At 46.0% G+C, this 25411-nt stretch overlaps 1 protein-coding gene across 2 annotated transcripts in view; it reads left to right on the top strand.

Moving 5' to 3' along the window:
• The first annotated feature begins 6939 nt into the window (after window positions 1-6939).
• ETAA1 (ETAA1 activator of ATR kinase) overlaps window positions 6940-25411 on the top strand; it is a 33601-nt gene continuing 15129 nt past the window's right edge. Inside the window, exons 1-4 of one of the 2 annotated variants that reach the window (XM_040351254.1) lie at window positions 6940-7267; window positions 13193-13327; window positions 18411-18484; window positions 20593-20699. In XM_040351254.1, the coding sequence (XP_040207188.1) occupies window positions 7075-7267; window positions 13193-13327; window positions 18411-18484; window positions 20593-20699 (509 nt within the window). In that variant the 5' untranslated portion in view covers window positions 6940-7074. Of the gene's footprint in view, window positions 7268-13192; window positions 13328-18410; window positions 18485-18907; window positions 19011-20592; window positions 20700-25411 lie in introns of those variants that run through there. The other variant, XM_040351255.1, reaches the window with a different exon arrangement.

The raw sequence follows: 25411 nt of genomic DNA on the forward strand, positions 1-25411 counted from the left end.
ACAGGTACGCCAATGTGCCTGTCCGTGCCATTCTGCCGACGTATATGTACGGGTTGTAAAAAATGATCGTGTGTGGGCTAAAATGACGTGAAAAACCCGCGCATGCTCAGAAGCAAGTTATGAGACGTGAGCGTTCGTTCAGGTAAAACTAACGTTCGTAATGGAGTAAGCACATTCATCACGCTGTAACTGACAGAAAAGCACGAATCGTCTTTTACTAACACAAAATCAGCTTAACCACTTGCCGACCGCGCACCGCCGAAATACGTCCACAAGGTGGCTCTCCTAGGCAAAAGCACGTAATATGACGTCCTGCCTATTAGCCGCCACTAGGGGCGCACGCTCGCCCCCGACTCCCGTGCGTGTGCCCGGCGGGCGCGATCGCCGCCGGGCACACGCGATCGCTCAGTACAGAGCGGGGAACGGGAGCTGTGTGTGTAAACACACAGCTCTCGTTTCTGTCAGCAGGGGAAATGCTGATTTTCTGTTCATACAATGTATGAACCGAGGATCAGTGTTTCCCCTAGTGAGGCCACCCCCCCCCCACAGTAAGAACACACCCAGGCATACTTAACCCCTTCCCCGCCCCCAAGTGTTAACCCCTTCACTGCCAGTGGCATTTTTATAGTAATCCAATGCATTTTTATAGCACTGATCGCTATAAAAATGCCAATGGTCCCAAAAATGTGTCAAAAATGTCCGAAGTGTCCGCCATAATGTCGCAATACCGAAAAAAAAATCGCTGATCGCCGCCATTACTAGTAAAAAAAAATATTAATAAAAATGCCATAAAAATACCCCCTATTTTGTAAACGCTATAACTTTTGCGCAAACCAATCAATAAACGCTTATTGCGATTTTTTTTTACGAAAAATATGTAGAAGAATACGTATCGGCCTAAACTGAGGAAAAAAAATGTTTTTTTATATATTTTTGGGGGATATTTATTACAGCAAAAAGTAAAAAATATTCATTTTTTTCAAAATTGTCGTTCTATTTTTGTTTATAGCGCAAAAAATTAAAAACGCAGAGGTGATCAAATACCACCAAAAGAAAGCTCTATTTGTGGGAAAAAACGGACGCCAATTTTGTTTGGGAGCCACGTCGCACGACCGCGCAATTGTCTGTTAAAGCGACGCAGTCCCGAATCGCAAAAAGTACTCTGGTCTTTGGGCAGCAATATGGTCCGGGGGGTAAGTGGTTAAGCAGCCCAAAGGGTGGCGCCATTCGCATGGAACTTCCCCTTTATAGCGCCGTTGTAGTGCCGTTAATGATGAAGTTGGGAAAAAAACGCTGTTTTTTCTAGAGGCTGAAAAACGTCATTTTTTACAAGCAGAAAAATTATCGTGTGTACGCGGCATAAGGCCTGGTTCACACTGATGTGACAATCGCGCCGACTTTGGAGTATCCATTTCATTTAGGGATGTTGGTAACACATACAGTCTCTTTTTGATGTTATTTTATGACTTTGGAGCACTTGTCGCATCAGAAGTTGGACCCCATGCTGTGCAATGGAAGCGTTCTAATCGGTGCAACTTGAGTGGCTCCGACTAAGGAAAAGGTCCCTGCACTACTTTTGGTTCGACCTGCATTGACTTCTGTTAAAGAAGTTGCATGCAAGTCGTGCCGGAGTCGCACTGGGGTCTGACTTCGAAGTCGCAGGAAGCGTGAACCCAGGCTTACTGTGTGAATGGGCACAAAAACTCACCGGCCACTTTATTAGGTACACCTTGCTAGTACCATGTTGGACCCCCTTTTGCCTTCAGAACTGCCTTAATTCTTTGCGGCATAGATTCAACAAGGTGTTGGAAACATTCCTCCGAGATTTTGGTCTATATTGACATGATAGCCTCACGCAGTTGCTGCAGATTTGTCAGGTGCACATCCATGTGATTCTCCCATTCCACCACATCCCAAGGGTGCTATTGGATTGAGATCTGGTGACTGTGGAGGCCATTGGAGTGCGGTGACCTCATTGTCATGTTCAAAAACCAGTGATGAGATGATTTAAGCTTTGTGACATGGTGGATTATCCTGCTGGAGGAGCCATCAGAAGATGAGTACACTGTAGTCATAAAGGGAAGGACATGGTCAGCAAAAATACTCAGGTAGGCCGTGATGTTTAAACAAAGTTTAAAAGAAGAGTGTACTAAGTAGGGATGAGCTTCGAGTTCGAGTTAAACTCATGTTCGACTCGAACATTGCCTGTTCGCCTGTTTGGCGAACAACGAACAATTAGGGGTGTTCGCGGCAAATTCGAAAAGCCGCGGAACACCCTGTTAAAGTCTATGGGAGAAATCTAAAGTGTTAATTTTAAAGGCTAATATGCAATTTATTGTCCTAAAAAGTGTTTGGGGACCCGGGTCCTGCCCCAGGGGACATGTATCAATGCAAAAAAAAGTTTTAAAAACGGCCGTTTTTTCAGGAGCAGTGAATTTAATAATGCTAAAAGTGAAACAATAAAAGTGTAATATTAGTTTAAATTTCGTACCTAGGGGGGGGGGTGTAAAGTCAGCATAAAGTCAGTGTACCCCATTACCAATTCACATAGGGGGGGCCAGGATCTGGGGGTCCCCTTTGTTAAAGGGGTCTTCCAGATTCTGATAAGCCCCCCGCCCGCAGACCCCCACAACCACTGGGCAAGGGTTGTGGGGATGAGGCCCTTGTCCCCATCAACATGGGGACATCCTCCCCATGTTGAGGGCATGTGGCCTGGTGCGGTTCAGGAGAGGGGGGGCGCACTCTGTCCCCCCCTCTTTTCTGCGGCCGGCCAGGTTAACGTGCTCAGATAAGGGTCTGGTGTGGATTTTTGGGGGAACTCCTTTTTTTTTTTAATTTGGGGTAGAGTTCCACTTAAAATCAACACCAGACCTGAAGGGTCTGGTATGGATATTTGGGGGGAACACCACGTCATTTTTTTTCTTTTAATTGACGGCGGGGTTCCCCTTAATATCCATATCAGACCTGAAGGGCCTGTTAATAGAATTTGGGGGGACCCCCAGCTTTTTTATTTTTTATGAATGAATCATCTCTGTAATTGCCAGAGCCGACAATTCATTAGAGCCGCAAAGCCGGTTTTAAATGCCTTTTTTCCTTTCAGAAATGACACTTTGAGCAGAGACAGTTCTAAGTACGGGAAACATGCGCTTTTTCACATGCTGACTTTACACCCCCCCCCCCAGGTACGAAATTTAAAGTAATATTACACTTTTATTGTTTCACTTTTAGCATTATTAAATTCACTGCTCCTGAAAAAACGTCAGTTTTTAAAACTTTTCTTTGCATTGATACATGTCCCCTGGGGCAGGACCCGGGTCCCCAAACACTTTTTAGGACAATAACTTGCATATTAGCCTTTAAAATTAACACTTTAGATTTCAAATGTTCGAGTCCCATAGACTTTAACGGGGTTCTAAAGTTCACACGAACATTTGGTGTGTTCGCAAGTTCTGATGCGAACTGAACAGGGGGTGTTCGGCTCATCCTTAGTACTAAGGGGTCCAAAATATGCCAACAAAATATCCCTCACACCATTACACCACCACCAGCCTGAACTGTTGGATACAAGGCAGGATGGATCCATGCTTTCATGTTGTTTACACCAAATTCTGACCCTACCATCTGAAAGTTGCAGCTGAAATATAGACTCATCAGACCAGGCAACGTTTTTCCAATCTTCTATTGTTCAATTTTGGTGAGCCTGTGCGACTTGTAGCCTCAGTTTCCTGTTCTTAGCTGACAGACGTGGCACCTGGTGTGGTCTTCTGCTGATGTAGCCCATCTGCTTCAAGGTTTGATGTGTTGTGCCTTCAGAGATGGCATTCTGCATACATGGGTTGTAACGAGTGGTTATTTGAATTATATTTTCCTTTCCATCATCTTGAACCAGTCTGCCCATTCTCCTCTGACATCAACAAGGCATTTTTCTCCACAAAACTGCCGCTCACTGGATATTTTCTCTTTTTTGGACCATTTTCTGTAAACCCTAGAGAAGGTTGTGCGTAAAAATCCCCTTTTTTCCCTATTCTGATGCTCAGTTTGAACTTCAGCAAGTCGTCTTTACCACATCTAGATGCCTAAATGCATTGAGTTGCTGCCATGTGATACGCTGATTAGTAATTTGTGTTACCTAGAAATTGAACAGGTGTACCTAATAGATGGGCCGGTGAGTGTAGACAGTTGTTTTGAATGTGCTCTAGCAGTGAGCTGCGTTTAGCCACTTCAGAGAAATGCAGGTCACAGCAGATAGTGTATGGCTAGGATCACACATATGCGAATTGGATGCATTTTGAACTGCATCCAATTCGCATGACATATGAAAGAACATTGCTTGCTATCGTGCCTGTTCACATACGTCCGGTGCAGCCGAAGTGCGGATTCAGTGCTAGCCGCATCTTTGGGGTGGTGAAGGAGCTCCTTCCCATTGAAAGCAATGGGAAACCACGGCTACACCGCCGGTGACTTGTCCTTAAGGTTCCCCTAACGGGAAAGTTCCTTCAAGGACTGCGCAGGCGCAAACTTGCCAACGGAAATCTCCGAACCTCGCCCGGCATCCAGGCTCATTCTTTAACATCCCAGTGGATTGGAGGATGTTAAAAAAAGAGCCAGGAGGCCGAGCGAGCGGAGCGAGCCGTCCGAGCGAAGCGAGGACGTGAGGCCGACTGGCCACTTTCCTCGAAATCCACGTCGCCTTGAATGCCGGCCGAGGTTCGGAGATTTCCGTCGGCAAGTTTGCGCCTGCGCAGTCCTTAAAGGAACTTTCTCGTTAGCCGGAACCATATCGACAGATCACATTGCGCCTGCGCAGGAACTTTCACGATAGCCGGAACCATATCGGCAGATCAGATTGCGCCTGCGCAGGAACTTTCACGATAGCCGGAACCATATCGGCAGATCAGGGGCAATGCGCCTCTGCAGAGGCGCATTGACGGCGGTATTAACCCTTTCTCGCCCGCTAGCAGGGGGTAAAACCGCACCGCTAGCGGCCGAATACCGCAGCGAATTTAGCGGTAAAGCTAAAAATAGCGCCTATTTACCGCCGCTACCACCCCAGTGCGAAAGGGGCCTAAATGTAACCATATTGCTACACTTAGAGGCTCCTCTCTTCTTTTTTATACTCAGTTGTGACGTGACACTACTCTTATATCAAGACATCGCTTGTATATCAAGGCAAAAATGTATTAAAACATTTTGCTTGTCTTGCAAAACGCTCTCACACCAAGTTACTCTCAAACAAAGGTTTTACTGTATTTGCACCCACTTACGGGCATAGACTCCCACGGGAGTCACGCCCCTTCCCGTCCCGCTGTCTTCTAGGAAACACAGCAGGGACCAGTGAGGACGGCGCTGCGCGACTCGCACATGCGCAGTAGGGAACCGGGCAGTGAAGCCGCAACGCTTCACTTCCCAATTCCCTCACTGAGGATGGCGGCGGGGGCAGCCGAGAGATTGCTCACCCTCGTCTGCTGACATAGTGGGCACCCTGGACAGGTAAGTGTCCATTTATTTAAAGTCAGCAGCTGCAGTATTTGCATATTTGTAGCTGCTGGCTTTTAATATTTTTTTTTAGGTGGACCTTCGCTTTAACCACTTAAGGACCGCCTCCTGCACATATACGTCGGCAGAATGGCACGGCTGGGCACAAGCACGTACCTGTACGTCCTCTTTAAGTGCCCAGCCGTGGGTCATGGGTGCGCGCCCCGGTCCGAAGCTGCGGGACCCGCGGACCCGATCACCGCTGGAGTCCCGCGATCGGTCCCCGGAGCTGAAGAACGGGGAGAGCTGTATGAAAACACAGCTTTCCTGTTCTTCACTGTGGCGCTGTCATTGATCGTGTGTTCCCCGATATAGGGAAACACGATCAATGATGTCACACATTCAGCCCCGCCCCCTTACAGTTAGAAACACATATGAGGTCACACTTAACCCCTTCAGTGCCCCCTAGTGGTTAACTCACAAACTGCAATTGTCATTTTGACAGTAAACAGTGCATTTTTATAGCATTTTTTGCTGTGAAAATGACAATTGTCCCAAAAAAAATCAAAATTGTCCGATGTGTCTGCCATAATTTCGCGGTCATGAAAAAAATCGCTAATCGCTGCCATTAGTAGAAAAAAAATGTTTTTTTTTAATAAAAATGCAATAAAACTATCCCCTATTTTCTAAACACTATAAATTTTGCGCAAACCAATCGATAAACGCTTATTGCGATTTTCTTTACCAAACATAGGTAGAAGAATACGTATCGGCCTAAACTGAGGAAAACATTTTTTTATATATATTTTTGGGGGATATTTATTACAGCAAAAAGGAAAAAATATTGCATTTTTTTCAAAACTGTCGCTCTATTTTTGTTTATAGCGCAAAAAATAAAAACCGCAGAGGTGATCAAATACCACCAAAAGAAAGCTCTTTTTGTGGGAAAAAAAGGACGCCAATTTTGTTTGGGAGCCACGTCGCACGACCGCGCAATTGTCAGTTAAAGCGACGCAGTACCGAATCGCAAAAACTGGCCGGGTCCTTTACCTGCATTTTGGTCCGGGTCTTAAGTGGTTAAGAGCTTTTTTTCTTACTACTTTTCCTTTACATTGGCTTTTAAAATGTTCAAATGCAGCAATTTTGAATTTGGATGAAAGGTTTAGCGCTGGGAAACACTTTTTGAAAGATAGAAAAAGGGCATTTTATATACAACTTTATAGATCAGACCAAAATTAGGCACAAATGAGGAGGAAAGAGGGACATTGCTTCAAATCAGGGACAGTCCCTTGCGATATATGAAGCTCCTATGACATTTTATTGAACAGGTTTACTTTTCAGGGTGCATACACTCTGTTCTATGATGGCACAGACCATAGCGCGCGCCACACGTACTCAAACCAGCCGCGCACTGTACGCTGCATGACGTGACACGCTTTGCCCTTCCAGCTTCCAGCTAGAGACACTTCCGCCCGGTTTCTCCACCAATCAGCGCACGGCTCGCGGAAAAATGGCGGCGCCGTAGTAACGGGCTGGCATATTGTCGCTGGCTTGGGCCGTGTTACCGTATTACAGGCAAACCGTGTGTCCGGGGGTGCCATGGCGAGCCGGAGGAGGCAGGTCGCTGAGAAGGCCCGGCGGACGTGTGATGAGGAGGAAGAGAGAAAAGAACCGGGCAGCGGCGGCGGCAGGAGCAAGAGACTGAGCCGGGCCCGGAAAGCTGCCGCTGCCAGCCTGTCCAGCCCGGTGGCCTCCACCCCTGTCACCTCCAGGAGAGAGAAGGAGGAGGAGGGTAATGGCGGCCTGTGCTCATGTTGTGTACAATGTGGTGCTGGGAGGTCTACAGACAACACTGGGGATAAAGTGTTTCTGCAACAGATCTACAAGGACAGGATCACCAGGAATTCCACAGAAATCCCCCCGTCTTCATGCATCGCACCCCTTAGTCCGGTTTAATGATCCTGGTGGCAAACCCCCCGACAGGAACGCTAAACTGGGCTGAGAAATACGCATTCTGCGTGTCGCTAGATCGCTGTGGACGGCGTTCTGAAGATCGCTGGGGGCGGCGTTCTGAAGATCACTGAGGACGGCGTTCTGAAGATCGCTGGGGGCTGCGTTCTGAAGATCGCTGGGGGCGGCGTTCTGAAGATCGCTGAGGACGGCGTTCTGAAGATCGCTGGGGGGCGGCGTTCTGAAGATCGCTGGGGGCTGCGTTCTGAAGATCGCTGGGGGCTGCGTTCTGAAGATCGCTGGGGGCTGCGTTCTGAAGATCGCTGGGGGTTGCGTTCTGAAGATCGCTGTGGGCGGCGTTCTGAAGATCGCTGAGGACGGCGTTCTGAAGATCGTTGGGGGCGGCGTTCTGAAGATCGCTGTGGGCGGCGTTCTGAAGATAGCTGAGGGCGGCGTTCTGAAGATCGCCGGGGGCGGCGTTCTGAAGATCGCCGGGGGCGGCGTTCTGAAGATCGCCGGGGGCGGCGTTCTGAAGATCGCCGGGGGCGGCGTTCTGAAGATTTGCCATAAAAAAACGAGACGTGATCACTGGGGATGAGCTTAGATCTCAGTCCCAACCCACCAGAAAGATGTCGCCTTTAGGCCCCATACACGCAGAAGTGTTTTCTCAGCTCTACTAAACATCTTTCACCCCCTGTTCACACCAGGGTGACTTGTCATGTGATTTGACAGGTCCAAATCACATGACAGGTCGCACCCAATTGTCAGCAATGGAACCGTTGAAATCAGTGCAACGCCAAGTTTGCGGCGTCGCACCAATTCGAAATGGTTCCTGCACTATTTTTGGCAATTGCATAGACATCGGTGCATGAATGTCATACATTCAATACAGATGTCAGCCAAGTCACACTGACATGCAGCTTTAAAATCGTGCAATTTTATTTTATTTTTTTCAAAACCGCATTTAGTGTGAACCAGGGCTTTCTCCTGGCAGCAGCGTTTTGGCAGAAAAGACTTTTGTAAACATGTCAAGCACTCGGGTGTTGATTCATTTAATTGGTCAGAATAGAAAGTTATTCTGGACTTTGAAATTAAAGCCGAGTTCCACCCAATAGAAGTTCCGCTTTTAGTGTTTATTTTCTGTCACATTTGGCATGTCAGTTTTTCTGGGGGGAGGGAGCAGGTACCAAGTTTTGACAGGTTTCCGCTCATATTGCCTAGCCTAGGCAATCCAAGCAGAAGCCCTCCTCCCTGCAGTCTTCTGGGACACGTCAGAAGACTGCCGGACCATTTAGGAGGCGCAGTGCGCACCCAGCTTTGAAGCCGCAAGCTGTCACAGCTGGGTGCCCACAGTTGAAATGCTGGCACCAGGGATAGAAGCCCATGGGAAGGGACGGCTTGGGTGACCACATCACTGGATCATACATATATGCAGTGCGGCAAAGGCAGTGAATCCCATGCATCTCCTGCACCGCATTCATGCGAACCACAGCTGTTGTCAATGTTAACCACTTGCTTACTGGGCACATAAACCCCCTTCGTGCCCAGGCGAAATTTCAGCTTCCGGCACTGCGTCGCTTTAACTGACATTTGCGCGGTCGTGCGACGTGGCTCCCAAACAAAATTGGCGTCCTTTTTTCCCCACAAATAGAGCTTTATTTTGGTGGTATTTGATCACCTCTGCGGTTTTTATTTTTTGCGCTATAAACAAAAATAGAGCGACAATTTAAAAAAAATATATATATATTTTTTACTTGTTGCTATAATAAATATCCCAATTTTTTTTGGCCGATACGTATTTTTGTAAAAAAAAAAAAAATCGCAATAAGCGACTGGTTTGCGCAAAAGTTATAGCGCCTACAAAATGGGGGATAGATTTATGATTTTTTTTTTTTTTACTTGTAATGGCGGCGATTTGCGATTTTTTTTTTTTTTTGTCAGGGCTGCGATATTGCGGCGGACGTATCGGACACTTTTGACACAATTTTGTGATCATTCACATTTATACAGCGATCAGTGCTATAAAAATGCACTAATTACTGTATAAATGTGACTGGCAGTGAAGGGGTTAACACTAGGGGGTGAGGAAGGGGTTAAATGTATTCCCTGGGTGTGTTCTTACTGTGTGGGGGGAGGGGGGTGACTGGGGGAGGTGACCGATGCTGTGTCCCTATGTAAAGGGACACAGATCGGTCTCCTCTCTCCCTGACAGCACGTGGAGCTCTGTGTTTACACACAGAGCTCCACGTCCTGCTGTGTTACCGACGATCGCGAGTGTCCGGCGGACATCGCGGCCGCCAGGCACTCGCATCGGCTCCCGAACGATGCGCCGGGCACGTTGTTTCCCCGCGGCGCGCACAGGGAACAACAACAACAGGACGTCCAGGGACGTCCACCCGGCACTTGAGAGCCGCGCTGTGGACGTCTTTCGACCATAGCGCGGATCTCAAGTGGTTAAAGAGGAAGTCCAGCCTGGGTGAAAGAAATTTAAAGTCAGCCGCTACAAATACTGTATCTACTGACTTTTAATATTAGGGCACTTGCATGTCCAGGGAGCCCGCAATGTTGACACCCCAGTTGATCTTGGGATTGACTCCCGGGTGCTGCCACCGCTATTCCCGGTAAGAGAATGCGCCTTGCACTTTCTAATTGGTCCGTTGATGGGGGAAGGAGGAGGGGGGGACGAACTTCCGGGAGATCGGGCCACGGCCCTGTCTCCGTAGGTGGAGAAGGTGACCTGTCAAAAACAGGTCCTCTGTTGCCCCCACCCCCCTGCTGCCCACTTTCACCCATAAATACAAGATTTTTGTCTGATCCAGCTGACCTTGGCAGATGATCTTTACTTGCCTGTTTTCATCTTTAAAAGAAACATATCAAGGGAGGAATATGGAAACTGCCATTGTTGGCATACATATGGAAATGCTGATATGCTTGCCTGGTTTTTAGTTCTTTGAGTGACAGACCTGCTGCAAGTGTGGAAATGAGGAGTTTTGAAATAATTGGTCCTGGGCAGTGACATTTGGAAGTGCCACAAGTTACCGCTCTAGTGAAGACTATGCTATATCTGGATTGCTGCTGTTTACTATACAAATAAAAGCTTCATTTATGGTGGATACTACACACAGCACTGTTCTTCCATCACTGCGACTAAAGCAGGCCATAGATGACACGACTTTCTTTTCTATGGTTGCAGGAAAGAAAATGACTACATTCCCCCATCAACACAGTCGGTGTTGATGGGGGAATCCCCCCCCCCCCCCCCCAGAGCTATTGTGTTCTCCTGGCGGGGGAGCTGTTCCTGTTGGCAGAACACAGTGATTATTGCTAGCAGCTATAGCCACTGGCAATAATCGCATTCTAAAAATGTGACATGCTGGTTGTACCCAAGTTGATCAATGGATTGACTTGGGTACAATCAGCCTGCTCTTAGATGGTTGGAATCTCGGCCTGTCCCTGCTGAACCTGCCAAGATTCAAACAGTCTATGACCAGCCTAAGGGTTCTATCTCTCATACAGTGCTCAGTCATGCTGCGTGTATTATATGGCATTAAAGCGGAGCTCCACCTTAAAGTGGAACTCCCACTGATCGGAACCCCCCCCCTGCTGTCACATTTGACACCTTTCAGGGGGAGGGGGGTGCAGATTCCTGTCTAAAGACAGGTATTAGCACCCACTTCCGGCCACACAGTCTTGGGCAGACTGCGGGCATGACGTCACCTCCTGCCCCCCCTTGTTGTGTTCTGGGACAAGTACACAGCGGGAGCCAATCGGCAGGTGTAGCGCGACTCGCGCATGCGCCATAGGAACCGGGCAGTGAAGCTGGAGCGCTTCACTTCCTGGTTCCCGCACCGAGGATGGCAGGCAGCAGAGTGACGAGCGATCGCTCATCCTCTGCTGCGGATGGCGCTGGACTCCAGGACAGGTAAGTGTCCTAATATTAAAAGTCAGCAGCTGCAGTATTTGTAGCTGCTGGATTTTAATATTTTTTTCCAGCGGAGCTCCGCTTTAATAAAGCTGCTTGAAGTCATCGATAGAGGTAACCTATTTAATTTGTGGTGTTTAAAAAAAAAATGTTTTCCTGGAGTTCTGCTTTAAGTTGGGTCAACATGATTGCAAGGTGTAACTAGCATTATGGCAGCTCAATTGGTTCTTTCATGGGCAGTCATTGGTCTTCCTGCTAACAAAAATAACCAACATGCTGCCTGGGAATAAGTCCTAATACTTGCCCGCTGCCCGTGCCACCATTTGCCTTTGTATTTAAAGTGGAGTTCCACCCAAAAGTGGACCTTCTGCTTTGAGTACTCCTCGCCCCCTGACATGCCACATTTGGCATGTCATTTCTTTTTCTTGGGGGGGGGGGGGGGGTAGTGTGTACCAAGTTTAGAGTGGGACTTCCTGTCCCACTTCCTCCTTCCTGCTCCTGGCCTCCCTTTCTGCAATCTTCTGGAACACGTCACAGGTCCCAGAAGATTGCCTGGCAACTAGCAGAGTGCAGTGCGCGCCCGGCCATGAAGCCAAAAGCTGTCGCAGCCGGGTGCCCACAGTTGCTATGATGACGCCGGTGAAGAGGCAGGGGAGAGGAGCAACACTCTGGGTGGCCACATCACTGGACCGTGTGACAGGTGTCTGTTTTTTTTTAATAGTCGGCATCTACACTTTTTGTAGCTGCTGACTTTTAATAAAGGAAACAACTTGTGGAACTCCGCTTTTAAGTGATATTGCTGTGGTAGAATCTTCAGCTTCCAGCACTTATGGTTGTGTTGGATTCCCAACTTCTGCTGCACTCTGTTCTTTAAACTGGCCCCCATGTCACCATTGTGTTCTGCAGTGATGTGCCACAAAGCACAGATTGGTACTAGGCACCTGATGTACCTGGATGTGTTGGATGCTGAAAATTCTTGAAGCAGTGGTATTTGTGAATACAAAGGAGAGTGGAGGTGGAGACAGCAGGCCAGTTAATGTATTAAGACTTCATTTAAAGGGTCACTAAAGGATTTTTTTTTTTAGCTAAATAGCTTCCTTTACCTTACTGCAGTACTGGTTTCATGTCCTTATTGTTCGTTTTTGCTTTGAAGTAGCTGTAATTCTGCTGTGATCTCCACACTTCCTGGTTGCCTGTTTCCTTATAACCATCATACTGGGAGATTTTCACGGTGGTCTAAGCTGTCATTACTGTGTGTCTAAAACTCCTCAGAACCAATCAGATTCATTTTAAAAACAAAACACTGCCCTGGATTTGTTTGTTTTTGTTCTGTGAGTCTTCCTGACTCACCTCTCACCCGGAACTTCATGTAAGTACCTTTAAAACCGAACGTGAAACTAGAGGTACATTATATGATAGATTAAATTCAATTTTTAATCATTTTTAAAAGGAATCAGTTAACTTTTATGTCTCTATACCCTGTAAACAGTCATTTCAGCAAAAAAAAAGGTTTCCTTTAGTGACCCTTTAATGCAACTTTGCTTTAACAATGCTTTGCTTTACCCATGCAGTTCTGCCTTTTCCCCCAGCAGCTTATTACTCCTCTTTCCTTCACCAATTTGTTTGGTACAGCCAGTATCTCTAAGTATTAGGAGTGTGTGATGCACTCAGTGGCAGCAATGTTACATGGGGAGAGACCACATCCCTGCATGATCTTTACCTATAGTAACTTGGTGATTACACAGGATGGCTTCTGCCTCTGGGTATGAGGTTAATAATGTGAACATGTTGCTTTGCCCTGCAATTTGTATTTTTTCTGCACTAAATTTGTATTCTTTAAAACAGAAAACTGCACCAATAAGAGGACTCCACAGTTGCTGTCTAAGTGCAAAGCATGGGACTTTAATTCTCCATCCAGAGATGCAGAGCAACATCAAGAAATATTTTGGGATCCCAATTCACCGACTTGTTTTAAACTAGGTAGCACTGTGTTAATCATTTTTCTTTTATTACTCTGTATATTGTTTTTCAAAGAATTACTTATTTTGATACATTTTTACTAAGGCCCCTTTCAGACTGGGGCGGGAGCTGCGGTGGCGGTATAACGCCGCTAAAAATAGCGGCGCTATACCGCCGGAATTGCCGCGGGTATCAGCCGCTAGCGGTGCGGTATTAACCCCCGCTAGCGGCCGATAAAGAGTTAATACCGCCCGCAATGCCCCTCTATAGAGGCGCATTGCGGGCGGTATTGCCGCGGTTTCCCATTGTTTTCAATGGGAAGGAGCGGTAAAGGAGCGGTATACATGCCGCTCCTCTCACCGCTCCAAAGATGCTGCTGACAGGAGATTTTTTTGTCTCCCGCCAGCGCATCGCCTCAGTGTGAAAGCCCTCGGGCTTTCACATTGAGTCTGCAGTGAAGGAGTTTTTCAGGCGCGATAGCAGCGCTATTTTTAGCGCTGTACCGCCTGAAGAACTCCTCAATGTGAAAGGGGCCTAAAGCCTGTACATGCAGTCTTCAGTCTATTGCTAACCTGATCTGGGTCTTATGCCAGTTTTCAGCAGGATTAAAGAGGTTGTAAAGGTAAAAAAAAAATCCCTAAATAGCTTCCTTTACCTTAGTGCAGTCCTCCTTCACTTACCTCATCTTTTGATTTTGCTTTTGAATGTTCCTATTTCTTCTGAGAAATCCTCACTTCCTGTTCTTCTGTCTGTAACTCCACACAGTAATGCGAGGCTTTTTTCCTGGTGTGGAGAAAGCCTCTTGAGGGGGGAGGGGGCGAGCAGGCAAGTCAGGACACTCTCTACTTTGCAGATAGAGAAGGGAGCTGTGTGTTAGTGGGCGTCCTGACACTCCTGCTCGCCCCCTCAAGAGGCTTTCTCCACACAAGGGAGAAAGCCTTGCATTACTGTGTGGAGTTAGACAGAAGAACAGGAAGTGAGGATTTCTCAGAAGAAATAAGGACATTTAAAAGCAAAATCGAAGGGTGAGGTAAGTGAAGGAGGACTGCACTAAGGTAAAGGAAGCTATTTAGGGAATTTTTTTTTTACCTTTACAACCCCCTTAAATCATTGCAGCATGAACCCTGGGTGGCCAGTTGTTCATTCTGTGTAGCAGTAAAATTATTGGGAAAATCAAATAAAATTAACAGATTTAGTTGGAATTGGAAATGCTGAGGTGGTTAAGTGTAGGTCATGAGACTAATGGTGATGTCTTCTGAGTATTTTTTTGTCATGCTCGGTTATTGTTGTGTTTCAAGGGAGTAGACATTGCGGAGAATTCAATAAGGAAACGTTTTCATGGTTTGAGCATGATCTGCATTTAATTCACACGAAAGTTGTGCACCAGCTTTGACACCAGATTCTCATAGTCCTTTCAGAATATGTCTGTCTGCAACAGATTCTAAAATATTTACTGATGATCAAACTGGCATTGGTTAAAGGATAAATTCACCTTAAAAAAAAATGCAATTTTTTTAATTTATTATTTTATTTGCAGGTAAAAAAAAATAGCATTTACTGTTTTTTGTTTTTGTTTTGTTTTGTTTCTTAGAATCCTGTAAAGCACTGCAGGTGAAATGTCAGGCTTCTGCAGACTGCCAGTGTAGCTGTCTGCCCGTATCTCCGATATTGGAAGGCAGTTACTTCAGTCCAGGAAGCTCAATTGACTACGAGTGCACTCTCCAGCACCCCTGCAGTAAATTGAGACCTACAAGTTGTCAGCCACAAAGGCTGATGGTACTTGTAGGCATTCATTGACAGAACTATGTTGGTGAATGATGCAGCCATGTGTGGGGAAGTCCAAATTGTTCTCAAAGTTGTGACAGCGAGCATGGGGAGAACTGCAGGAGCGGGAACATGTAACATGTTCACAAAGGTGAACTTCCTTTAAGACCAACTTTTTGTACGGCTTTCTGCACATGGTTTGTGGGATGCTAGGATGTCAGCAGTCACCGGCTTCCTATGAACTTATGACTCCCCTATAGCCCCCTTCAGCTGCTGGCGGCGATATTCCCTTGCTGACAGATGAAAATAAAGGGATGGGATGCTGGCTTACAGCATTGGCCAAAATTTGGACAACTGAGCAGTCTTCTTTGTTTCCAATTCTTGCTGCCCATGCTGTAGCCGAAGAGAGAGAGAAATGGCATATTTTAACCTCCACTAGTCCCTACTCTCCCCATCTCCACCAGCATTTCTTCCAATGCTGACTGAGAGCAGTATGGCTGTCAGCTAATAGCCAGAAATTGAAGCTGCATGGGAGAGAGGGTATGTGTGGGAGAAATGGATGGTGCTGAACTGCAAACTTTGGAGACAGCAGGGCATGGAGCTGTAGACAGACAAGGAGCACAGCTCAGGGATGTGGATTTCTCTCTCGTTTCCCTTGGCTCTCCTGCAGGAAGTGTCCTGCAAAGAAGTGGATAGAATGGGGGAGACTGAACACAGCTGCGTATAATGTTGGCTGACATCATTGTTCAAATATGGCCATATTTGGGTAATTGCAAAAGCCAGCACCCCGCCCTTTTGTTTACTTTCAGCTATCGGCTGGGTAATCTAGCAGTTGGCAGCTGAATAGAGCCTTGGAAGTATGTTGTCCATTGCTAGGGCAGGGCTACAAAGTCAACAACATCCTCGTAGAAATGGGATAAACATGCACTGAGGACGGAGTGTTTGTGGTATATATACTTGAGCCCCAGAGCTGCCCCCTCCATGTGACAGATCTTTGTACCTGTTCTGACAGGGGGAAATCTGTAGCGCATTATGTACTCCTGGAATCTGTGCATGTTAACTATGATTATTCCAAAGAACAATTTTTTTAATTATTGGCTTTCTGTACCTATGCATCTGGAGTTCTGTGCGCAGACACAGAATTGTTCCCGATAAAGATGTATGGTTTACCAGTTGAGTACCAGCATGTTTTATATGCCAGGTTTTTTTTTAGTTTTCAGTGCTGTGATAGTTTGACATGGTGATGCAAAACTGTACCCAAATGAATTTTATAAAATGTATTATTTTTTTGCACAGAGCTTTCTTTTGGTGGTATTTGATAGTTACAAAATCAATCCCGCAGTCATTGGTGGTTAGTGGCACTTTGAAATCTCCTCCACCTTCACCTTTGATCTGCCATTCCCCCTTCCTGCTGTGTTTATAAACATTAAACCAATTCACAAAAAAATAGTTTTTTTTCTCCCTTGTGAATGAGTTGAATGTTTGTAAACACTACTAGTTTTTACATTTTGATGGCTGTAATTGGTTCACAACGATAACAAAGTGCAGAGCCACTCTGAGTGACTCTGTACATTGTAACTGATCTGAGCTATCCTGTGACAGCAAACAGCCATGTTTGTGTGGACTGACCACCTGAGTGTGATTTTAGAAATTCATGTCCACCTCCTGCTGGTGTGTTTTTTTTTTCTTTCACAAGACAACGGTAGAAATGTAGTTGAGCTATGACTAAGCATTAGTTGTTAATGCGAAACGCGTCAGCTGTCTATCCCACTGTATGCTGTTGTGTGCTGTGCATTTTTTCCTTTTTACAATAAAGGGCACGTCTTTTTTCAACAAGACTTTTTGGAGTGCGGCTGTCCATCCATTCTCCCACCTGCTTAGAAATGTGGTTAAAGATGAACCACTGGCATCTCCACTATTGATTGTCTGGAACATGTGGAGATGCGTCACATGACTCCTCCCAGCCTCTTGAACCCTGTAGAGCCCTTGACTATGTGTGTTCATGCATATGTACTGAAAGTCTCCACCAGACCCCGGGGGCTGCGTAGAGCCCTGTGTGTGCACCAATGCATGCTACCCTGCAGCACAGAAAACTTAAAAGGCAACTAAAACGCAAAAGAAAAAAGTACAGGCGCATAGAACATGCAGATTCTGGTGGTTTAGATCACAAACCTAAGTATACAGTTGTATGCAAAAGTTTTAGTATACAGTTGTATGCAAAAGTTTAGGAACCTCCCTCCCTCTCCGCAATCATCTTGGACACGTCAGGTCACAGGTGATTGCTCTGCCAATCACGGTGCGCGGCTCGCGCATGCGCAGTGCGTGTCCGGCTGTGAGGTCACAGCCGGGTATCCACAGTGACAATGCCGGCGCCATGGAGAGGAGGGGGAGACGAGAGGGGCTTCGTTCCCTCGCATCGCTGGAGCCTGGGACAGGCGAGTGCCCGATTATTAAAAGTCAGTAGCTGCAGTATTTGTAGCTGCTGACTTTTGGGTTTCATTTCCACTGGCGTTTTTACAGCCACTGTTGTTAGGCTTTTTTACAGCTTAAAAACGCCTGTCCATGTTTATTTTGTAAAAAAAAGAAAAGTTTTTTTTTGTGAGCTGCAGCTTTAAAAATGCCGCGGTCGCGTTTTTGAGCGTTTTTGCGCGTTTTTGAGCGTTTTTTAACGTCTGGCGATTTTACAGCTCTACTCTGGAGCTTCAGAACGCCCTGGTCCTGCGTTTTTTTTACAGCTCAAAAACGCCTATGCCATTTGCAGCTCAAAAACGTCTATGTGGGCATGATGCCATAGAATAACATGGACAGGCGTTTTTAAGCTGTAAAAAACGCTCAGAAAAGTGGCTGTAAAAACGCCAGTGGAAATGAAGCCTAAATTTTTTTTTTTTTCTTTTAGGCGGAACTCCCCTTTAAATACCTTTTCTCATGATTGGATGCACCTGTCTATGAAGTTCAAGGCTTAATGAGCTCACCAAACCAATTGTGTGTTCCAATTAATCAGTGCTAAGTAGTTGCAGGTATTCAAATCAACAAAATGACAAGGGTGCCCAAATATATGCACCTGTCTAATTTCGTTTTGATGCCTATTGCGCATTTTTTGTTAATCCAATAAACCTCATTTCACTACTGAAATTTTACTGTGTCCATTAGTTATTTAATAGATCAAAACAAAATTACTGATCCAAACACCCAAATATTTATAAATGACAATCATAAAAATTGTCAGGGGTTCCTAAACTTTTGCATACAACTGTAGCTCACACCTTTGCTCCCTTTTACCCCCAGCCTAGACATCTGGACTTCTCATTTACTGACAATATCCTTCTATATTTTTTCCCAGACAATGGAAAGAAAAAGACTGCAAGCAAATGTACTGTTGAGATTTCTGATATTGTTAACAGAATTGCGCCAAAGGTAACACAGTAAATGTAATTTGTAACCTCCAAAACTTTCCTTAATATTGGCTGGAAAAAGCACATGCTATTGTTTCCGGATTCAAAATTTTTAAAGTGGAAGTCCAGTCCAATTCAATATCGGCCTTATACACCTTGCTGCCCAGACCAATTTTCAGCTTTTAGCGCTGCCGCGTTTTGAATGACAATTGCGAGGTTATGCTACACTGTACCCAAACTAAATTTTTTATAATTTTTGTTCCCACAAATAGAGCTTTCTTTTGGTGGTATTTGATCACCTCTGGGATTTTTATTTACTGCTAAACAAATAAAAAAAAGATGGAACATTTTTTTTTTTTTTTCCTGTTACAAAACTTTGTAAATAAATAAGTTTTCTCCTTCACTAACAGGCACTGACGGGCACCAATGAGGTGGCACCGATGATAGGCACTAATTTGGAGACAGTCACATGACAAGTCGCAGCCCATTGATTTTAATCGTACCCGTTCCCATCCATGCGATTTTTGAAAATCAGCGACTTTGAAAAGGTACCTGCAATGCTTTGATGTGACTTTGATCCAGAGAGCAAAAAGTTGGATCAAAGCTGCATTTAAAGTCGCTCTCTAAATTGTGCAACTTTGGGGGTTGTAATACTGGAATCGTAGACTAAGACTCCGTTTCTACTAGTATAAATTGTCATGCGACTTTGGACACAAAGTCACATAAGTCACAGCCCATTGATTCAATGGCACCGTTCCCAACTATGTGACTTTGAAAATCAGCGACTTTGAAAAGGTACCTTGCAATGCTTTGATGCGACTTTTATCCAGAGTGTAAAGTTGCATCAAAGTCGCACTCTAGCAATAGGCTATGTTTCCACGAGTGTGACCCCAAAGCTGTGCGACTTTGCAGCTTTGATCCAACCTTACACTCTGGATCAAAAGTTGCATCAAAGTAGTGCAGGCACTTTTTCAAAGTCGCGTAGATGGGAACAATTGCCTTTGAAATCAATGGGCTGTGACTTGTCATGCGACTTTGTGTCCAAAGTCACACTAGTGGAAACGGAGCTTTAAACTCAATACTCGCATGTAGCTCCCTCAGCTGGGCATGTGCCACGCTATGCACACAGTGCCACACCATGCACACAGTGCCATTCAGAAACAACCACGTGGTTCTACGCTGTAGAAAATCTTAAGCATGTTGTATTGTAATCTATCTTACAATTTCTAACAATCAGAACATATTTCCAAAGCCCCTCTCCCTCCAAAACTAGGCTATGAAGACAGGAGGAGATCGGGGGTGGGGGTGGGCAGGTCTAGTCATGTCTGTCTAAAAAGGAGAGGAGGGATGGGGGTGTGTAGAAGAGAAGGACAACGTTTTTAGAAAGTGAGAGGCCCCCCATGAAGAATTCAGAAATAATTCTCTAAAGAGCAGGAAGAAACTGATCTTCTGGCTTTGATTAGACTTTCTAAGCTTGGCAATCGACTATACAGAAAATTAATAATGTCAAATAAAATAAATAAATATATTTTACATATAATTAATAGAACTTTTATTATTTTTGACTGGACTTCCACTTTAAAGTGGTTCTAAAGGCTGAAAGTTTTTTTTTTTTTTTTTTTTTTAAACCAGCCCCTACAGATAGTCACCTGAGCTCTATCGCTATCCAACGATGTGCATGAATGTCTCGGCTCTCTGGGTACTCTCCATTCTCATTGGCAGAGAGAGCCATTGGCTCCTGCTGCTGTCAATCACAGCCAGTGAGCCAATAGGAGGGGAGAGGAGGCAGGGCCGAGCCACGGCTCCATGTCTGAATAGACACGCAGAGCCAGTGGCTCAGGAGCACGCCTGCTTCCTGCTTGGGTGGCCCTAAAACAGGCAAGTTCACCTTTTGGGGGGAAAAAAATTATGAATGCCCATATTTATGCCAGGTTATGCGTACAGCTGTCTACCCACACCTCTCACTGTTTTTTTTCTTTTACTTTAAATGGCAGCGCGTAATGTGCGGCAGGAGGTAATTTTGGCATCCACTGAGTTCTGCTCCAAGTACTATACTTCTGCCTCTGCCTCATATGCTTTTCAGTGAATGAAATGTTGTCTGCAAAGTAATATGAAAAATATCTCTTCCAGGAAAAAAAGACCACCGATTCTGATGCTGCCTACTTTGGTGTCTGGATAGGGGATGATGCTATTCCATGCACTCCAGTAGTAACCCGAACTAGAACTAAATTGAATAGGTAAGTCTCTCTTTTCTTTTAAAATTAATCTTTTTCTTTTACATTTTTTGACGGACACATCTCTTCCTTTTTTCTTGACTGTGGGGTTATAGTGTCATCTTCACTGGTAGGACACATTGGTTCCACAGTTTTTTTTTATTTTTTTAAATTTTTTCCTGGGATTTCCCTCAGAAGATCTTTAACCAACAGCTGGGCTGCATGACAGACTGAATACTCCTGGATTCGGTAGTCGCCCCAGCTTGGCTAGCAAGTGCACACAGACCACCAGCTAAGTGCAGAGTCGTTTGTAAAAAGCCCCATCCTTGGGTGCAGTGGCAGGCTGCCTTTAAACTGTTTCTGCTCCTCCCATTGGTACTGAAAAGTGTATTTTTGATCACTTGACATCCTGTGCAACCCCTTCCCTCCTTTTCTTGGTTCCTGTCTGGTCGTGTGGTGCCCAGCAGCCTCCACTGATGTGCAGTGGCCATCTTGCCTGGGGTCGGCTTTTATCTAGGTGAACCTCCCTTCCCTTTTCATAGTTGTATGTGGGCTCTGGGGTTGTAGGGGTGAATAGATTGGGTCTTCTGCTCTGTTGGGATTACCTTATGCCTCTACTGCTATGGGCAGGGGGTGCTCTGTGGCTCCTGTGCATGGCAAGTGGATTCTGTTGGGCCTCATGCGGGTATGCACACCACATGGTCGAGCGGCTCACAAATTTAGAGTGCGGTTTGCGGCCTACTGGAGCAGGTAGCTGTGCCTGTCATTATGCATTAGGGCAGGGGTGTCAAACTCAATTTCATTGTAGGCCGTATCAGAATTATGATTGTTCTCAAAAGGGCCAGTTGTGTCTGTAAGATTAGATGTCCAGCGCATCCCCTTCCCTTACATTAGATGTCAAGAGCCACCCCACCATCCGAAGTTGAGTCCCCCACTCTCCCTTACATAACAGTGCATCCCCCTTTTCTTTATGCTGCTGCTGGAAAGAAGCTGGATGCATTGCTTAAAAGCAGAACGTAGGGGTCTAGAGGGAGGAACAGAGGAGGGCTGGAGCTCTCCTGCAGCTGCAAGAGAGGTGCGAGGGCCACATGAAATGGCCTGGAATGCTGGATTCGGCCCGCGGGCCTTGTGTTTGACACCTGTGCATTAGGGTGTTCATTCTTTGCTGACGTACCTTCCTCCCATGCCGTGTCTCTGGGCTGGTGGTGGAGGTGCAGGTCTGTATTCCTTTTGAAAGGCTGCATCCACCATTTTACTTGAGGGCATTCCCCCTTCTGCTGTGGTTACTCCTTCCTGCCTGCGCTTTGCCTCCTAGTTGGGGCAGAGTTGTGTTGTCCTGTGTACTTCCTCTGTATTGTCAGAGCATTGGAGGTGGTTGCTGTCTGTTGACTTCCTGCACATCGTCCACCTGGACATGCAGTGTGAATTTGTCTTACCAGCGGTGCAGAGTTCCCTGCACTGTGCCAACTGGGGGCCTATGTATTTACCCTCCATGCCACGTTTGAGCAATTTTTTGCCTGCTGAGGATCAATTGTATGTGAGCCTTCGAAGGCTGTTTTTCTTCTTACTCGTGCCGCCAAGGGTTTTCTTTCCCAGGCTTGTTTTGATACTTATGTACACAGAGTGGGTACGTCTGGAGCATCCTTTTGTAGTCCTCAGGCATTTTGCAGTACGTCTCCTTTTGAGAAGGCCCTTCTGGAGCAGTGGACCTCTCCTCATGTCATGGACTCTCCCTCTAGGTTTCTATTAATACCAGTGGGGGAGTTTCCTTCCTTTCAGGTCCCTAATGACAGAATCGGTCGCCTGCTCAATGTTTAAGGTGGCTGGCTTGGTCCTTTGAATGGGTTTGGCCATGGCCTTTGTATCACAGACTTCGTGTTGGTCTTTGAACCAAACATCTTAGAAGACCAGGTTTGAATTCCCCCTTCAGGGTGAACAGCTCCTCGGTGCCCCCCTTTTTTTTTTTGCATGCAAGTTCTGTTTCATGTGTTAGCCACCTTGGAGGCAGTCCCATATGTATAGCTGTATATGAGGGTCCTGCAGAAGAAAATCTTATCGAAGTGAGACAATCCCCTGGGCCCTTTGACTACCAGATAAATGTGGGACAATCTGTCAGAGCCTCTTTCAACTGGTGGCTTCCATCTCCTTTGCTTCAAGCCGGTAAATTATTTCTTCCTCTCAATTGGACAGATGTCTGACTGGAGGGGAAGGGGCAGGGGTCCTTTGTTGGCCCAGGGCTGTTGTATGCTGGAGGAGTCTGCTGCTTTGCAGGCACCCAGTCAATCACCACATCAGTGCTGGCCTATACCTGGCACCAGGGCAGGATGAGGAGCTTTGCTATGGCACTGGAGGCCTCGCATGCTTCGATAGGTAGATTTTTACATTCTGGCTCTACCTCCGCTGTTTCCATTTCAGATGTAGAAAGCTGGCAGTCAGACTACCTCAGCCGTCAAAATGCTGGATCAAGATTGGTCTCTGCACATAGATGTTTTTTATCAAAACTGTTGACACCCCAGACATGGATCTCCTGGCGTCCTGTTTCCACAAAAAGATGTCAGGATTTGTGGAAAGAGCAACAGATCCCTGGCAGATGCAACAGATGCTTTGTGGACACTGTGGAACCATAATTAAATCTTTTCCACCTTTTTCCACTCGGGCTTCTCCCTCCCTATGCTGCACAGGAGAAGGGCCATAGGGATCCTGGTCCTTCTGGTGGCTAAAGATTGGCCTCAGTGACCCTGGTCACTAATGCACCCTGGCAGATCTTCCTTCCCATGGCCCAATCTACCACCCTGTTTGGCATCTCTGGCTTGATGTTCTGGCTATGATAGCCAGGTTTTGAGAGACAGGGGTGGTTGGGCTCCATTTATTCCTCCCTTTTTGGGGGTGCATACATCCACCTCTCTGAGAATTTGCCACCGTACTTGGAAGGCTTACTTTCATAGTGCTTTTGCAGTCTCAGAATTTTTGGCCTATTTCTAATGGAGTGTTGATCAAGAGCTTGCCTATGTACTATTAGGTCCAGAGTTCTGCCCTTGCGGTTTCCTCCAACTTCACCCTTACTGCATAGTCCTTGATCGTACCTTTATTCAAGGGGTTTGATATGTAGCTCTAGAGCCATTTCCGTTGCTGCTGTGGAACCTTCACCTCCTTCTGTCAGTGTTTCTGAAGCCCCTCTTCAAGCCTGTTATGGATTTTCCCTTTGTGACTCTCTCCCAGGTGGTAGCTTTTTAGTTGCCATCTCTTTACACACGTGTTGGAGCTGGTCCTGTAGGTTTTCCTATTTGCTTTTACACAGTGGTGAGATTGTTCTCCGTCTGCGTCCCTCCTTTCTTCTGTAGGTGGTATCTGATTTTCAACTGATTACTTTGAGCACTTTGTCTGAGTACATTGTCCTTCATGCCCTGTGTCTGAGCCCTTTGCATTCCTCAGGTGGTTCAGGCTATTTGTGTGCATCTGTTTGCTATGGCCTCTTTCGGAGGTCGGAGTCTTTTTTTGTGATTACAGACGGCCCAAATTAAGGCGACTTACTCTGCCTTACTCCATGATGGATCAGGTAGACAACTATGCAATTAAGGGTCAGGATTCTCCCTTTCCACTTAAGGCGCACTCCACCAGGGTAATTGGTGCCTTTCGGCATCAGGCGGCTTTGTCAAGTTTGCTAGGCTGCTACCTGATCGTCTGTGCACACCTTACTTAGTTTCACAAATTAAGGTTTTTGGTTCCTCTTCTGGGGAGTGTTGGGTGAGTTTGCATGTCTTTCTCTGGTTGCCCACCTCTCAGTGAGGCACAGCTTTGGGATGTACCTACTATCGAGAATAAGTAAAAGCTGTGTCCATCAATTAGCATAACAGAAAACTTTTTTTTTTTTTTAATACTTACCATAAAATAAATTTCTTTGACAGACACAGCACCCACCCCTCGCATATGGTTCCTTGTACTGATTGTGACAAACTGAGCTGCCTATAGCGGGGGGGGGGGGGGGATTGACTACTTGTTCTTTCTTTTTTTTGCCTAGTGCCCCACTCCTGAATGTGGTACTATAACCCTACAGTCAAGCATAAGGAAGTGTCTGTCAGTGAACTCAGAGAAAGGGATTTTACGGGGAGTAACAAAAAAACTTTTTTTTTTTTTGTCAGCAGTCACAGATAGAAAATGACCATTCCCATTTCAAGATACTCAATCCCTCATAAATACTAGCTTAGTTTTATGAAGTTCTGAAAGGCTCATATAGGCAGTTCAATAACTGTCCCTGCTGTGAAGAAAAACTTTTGTTTAGAGATTATATGTGGGTTAATTGAGGTCTTAGCAACCGTTTTGGGAGCGTGCACTCGAGCGTATGATTGTATGGAGTGTCTAGTAGGCCTAGGAAAGGGGGTTCCTTTAAAGAGAGCCCACTGTCTTGGCTTGGTGTATAGAGACATTAGCCACTTACTAAATTCTGTCAAAGGTATGTAAAAGGGCAATGCATGCATCTTATTTGAATGGTTCTAATAGTACCTGTTGACAGAGTCCTTTATGGCACTGGTTCACCAAAATGTTGAATTTTTATTGAGTGGTGGAGAAAAGGAGCGGTTAGTGTTCTTGGTGTGTGCAATATATGAGGTGGGAAGGTTGGCAAATCCAACAAAGGGGGTGAAACGAGGTGAACGATGACGACTTTCTTTCCCAACACCCTTGCGACAATGATCTGCTATCGGAGCCCCAAGAATTCCCAAGAGGGAACATATTACATT

This window comes from Rana temporaria, chromosome 4, assembly GCF_905171775.1.
Source record: "Rana temporaria chromosome 4, aRanTem1.1, whole genome shotgun sequence".
In the NCBI taxonomy this organism is placed as follows: domain Eukaryota; kingdom Metazoa; phylum Chordata; class Amphibia; order Anura; family Ranidae; genus Rana; species Rana temporaria.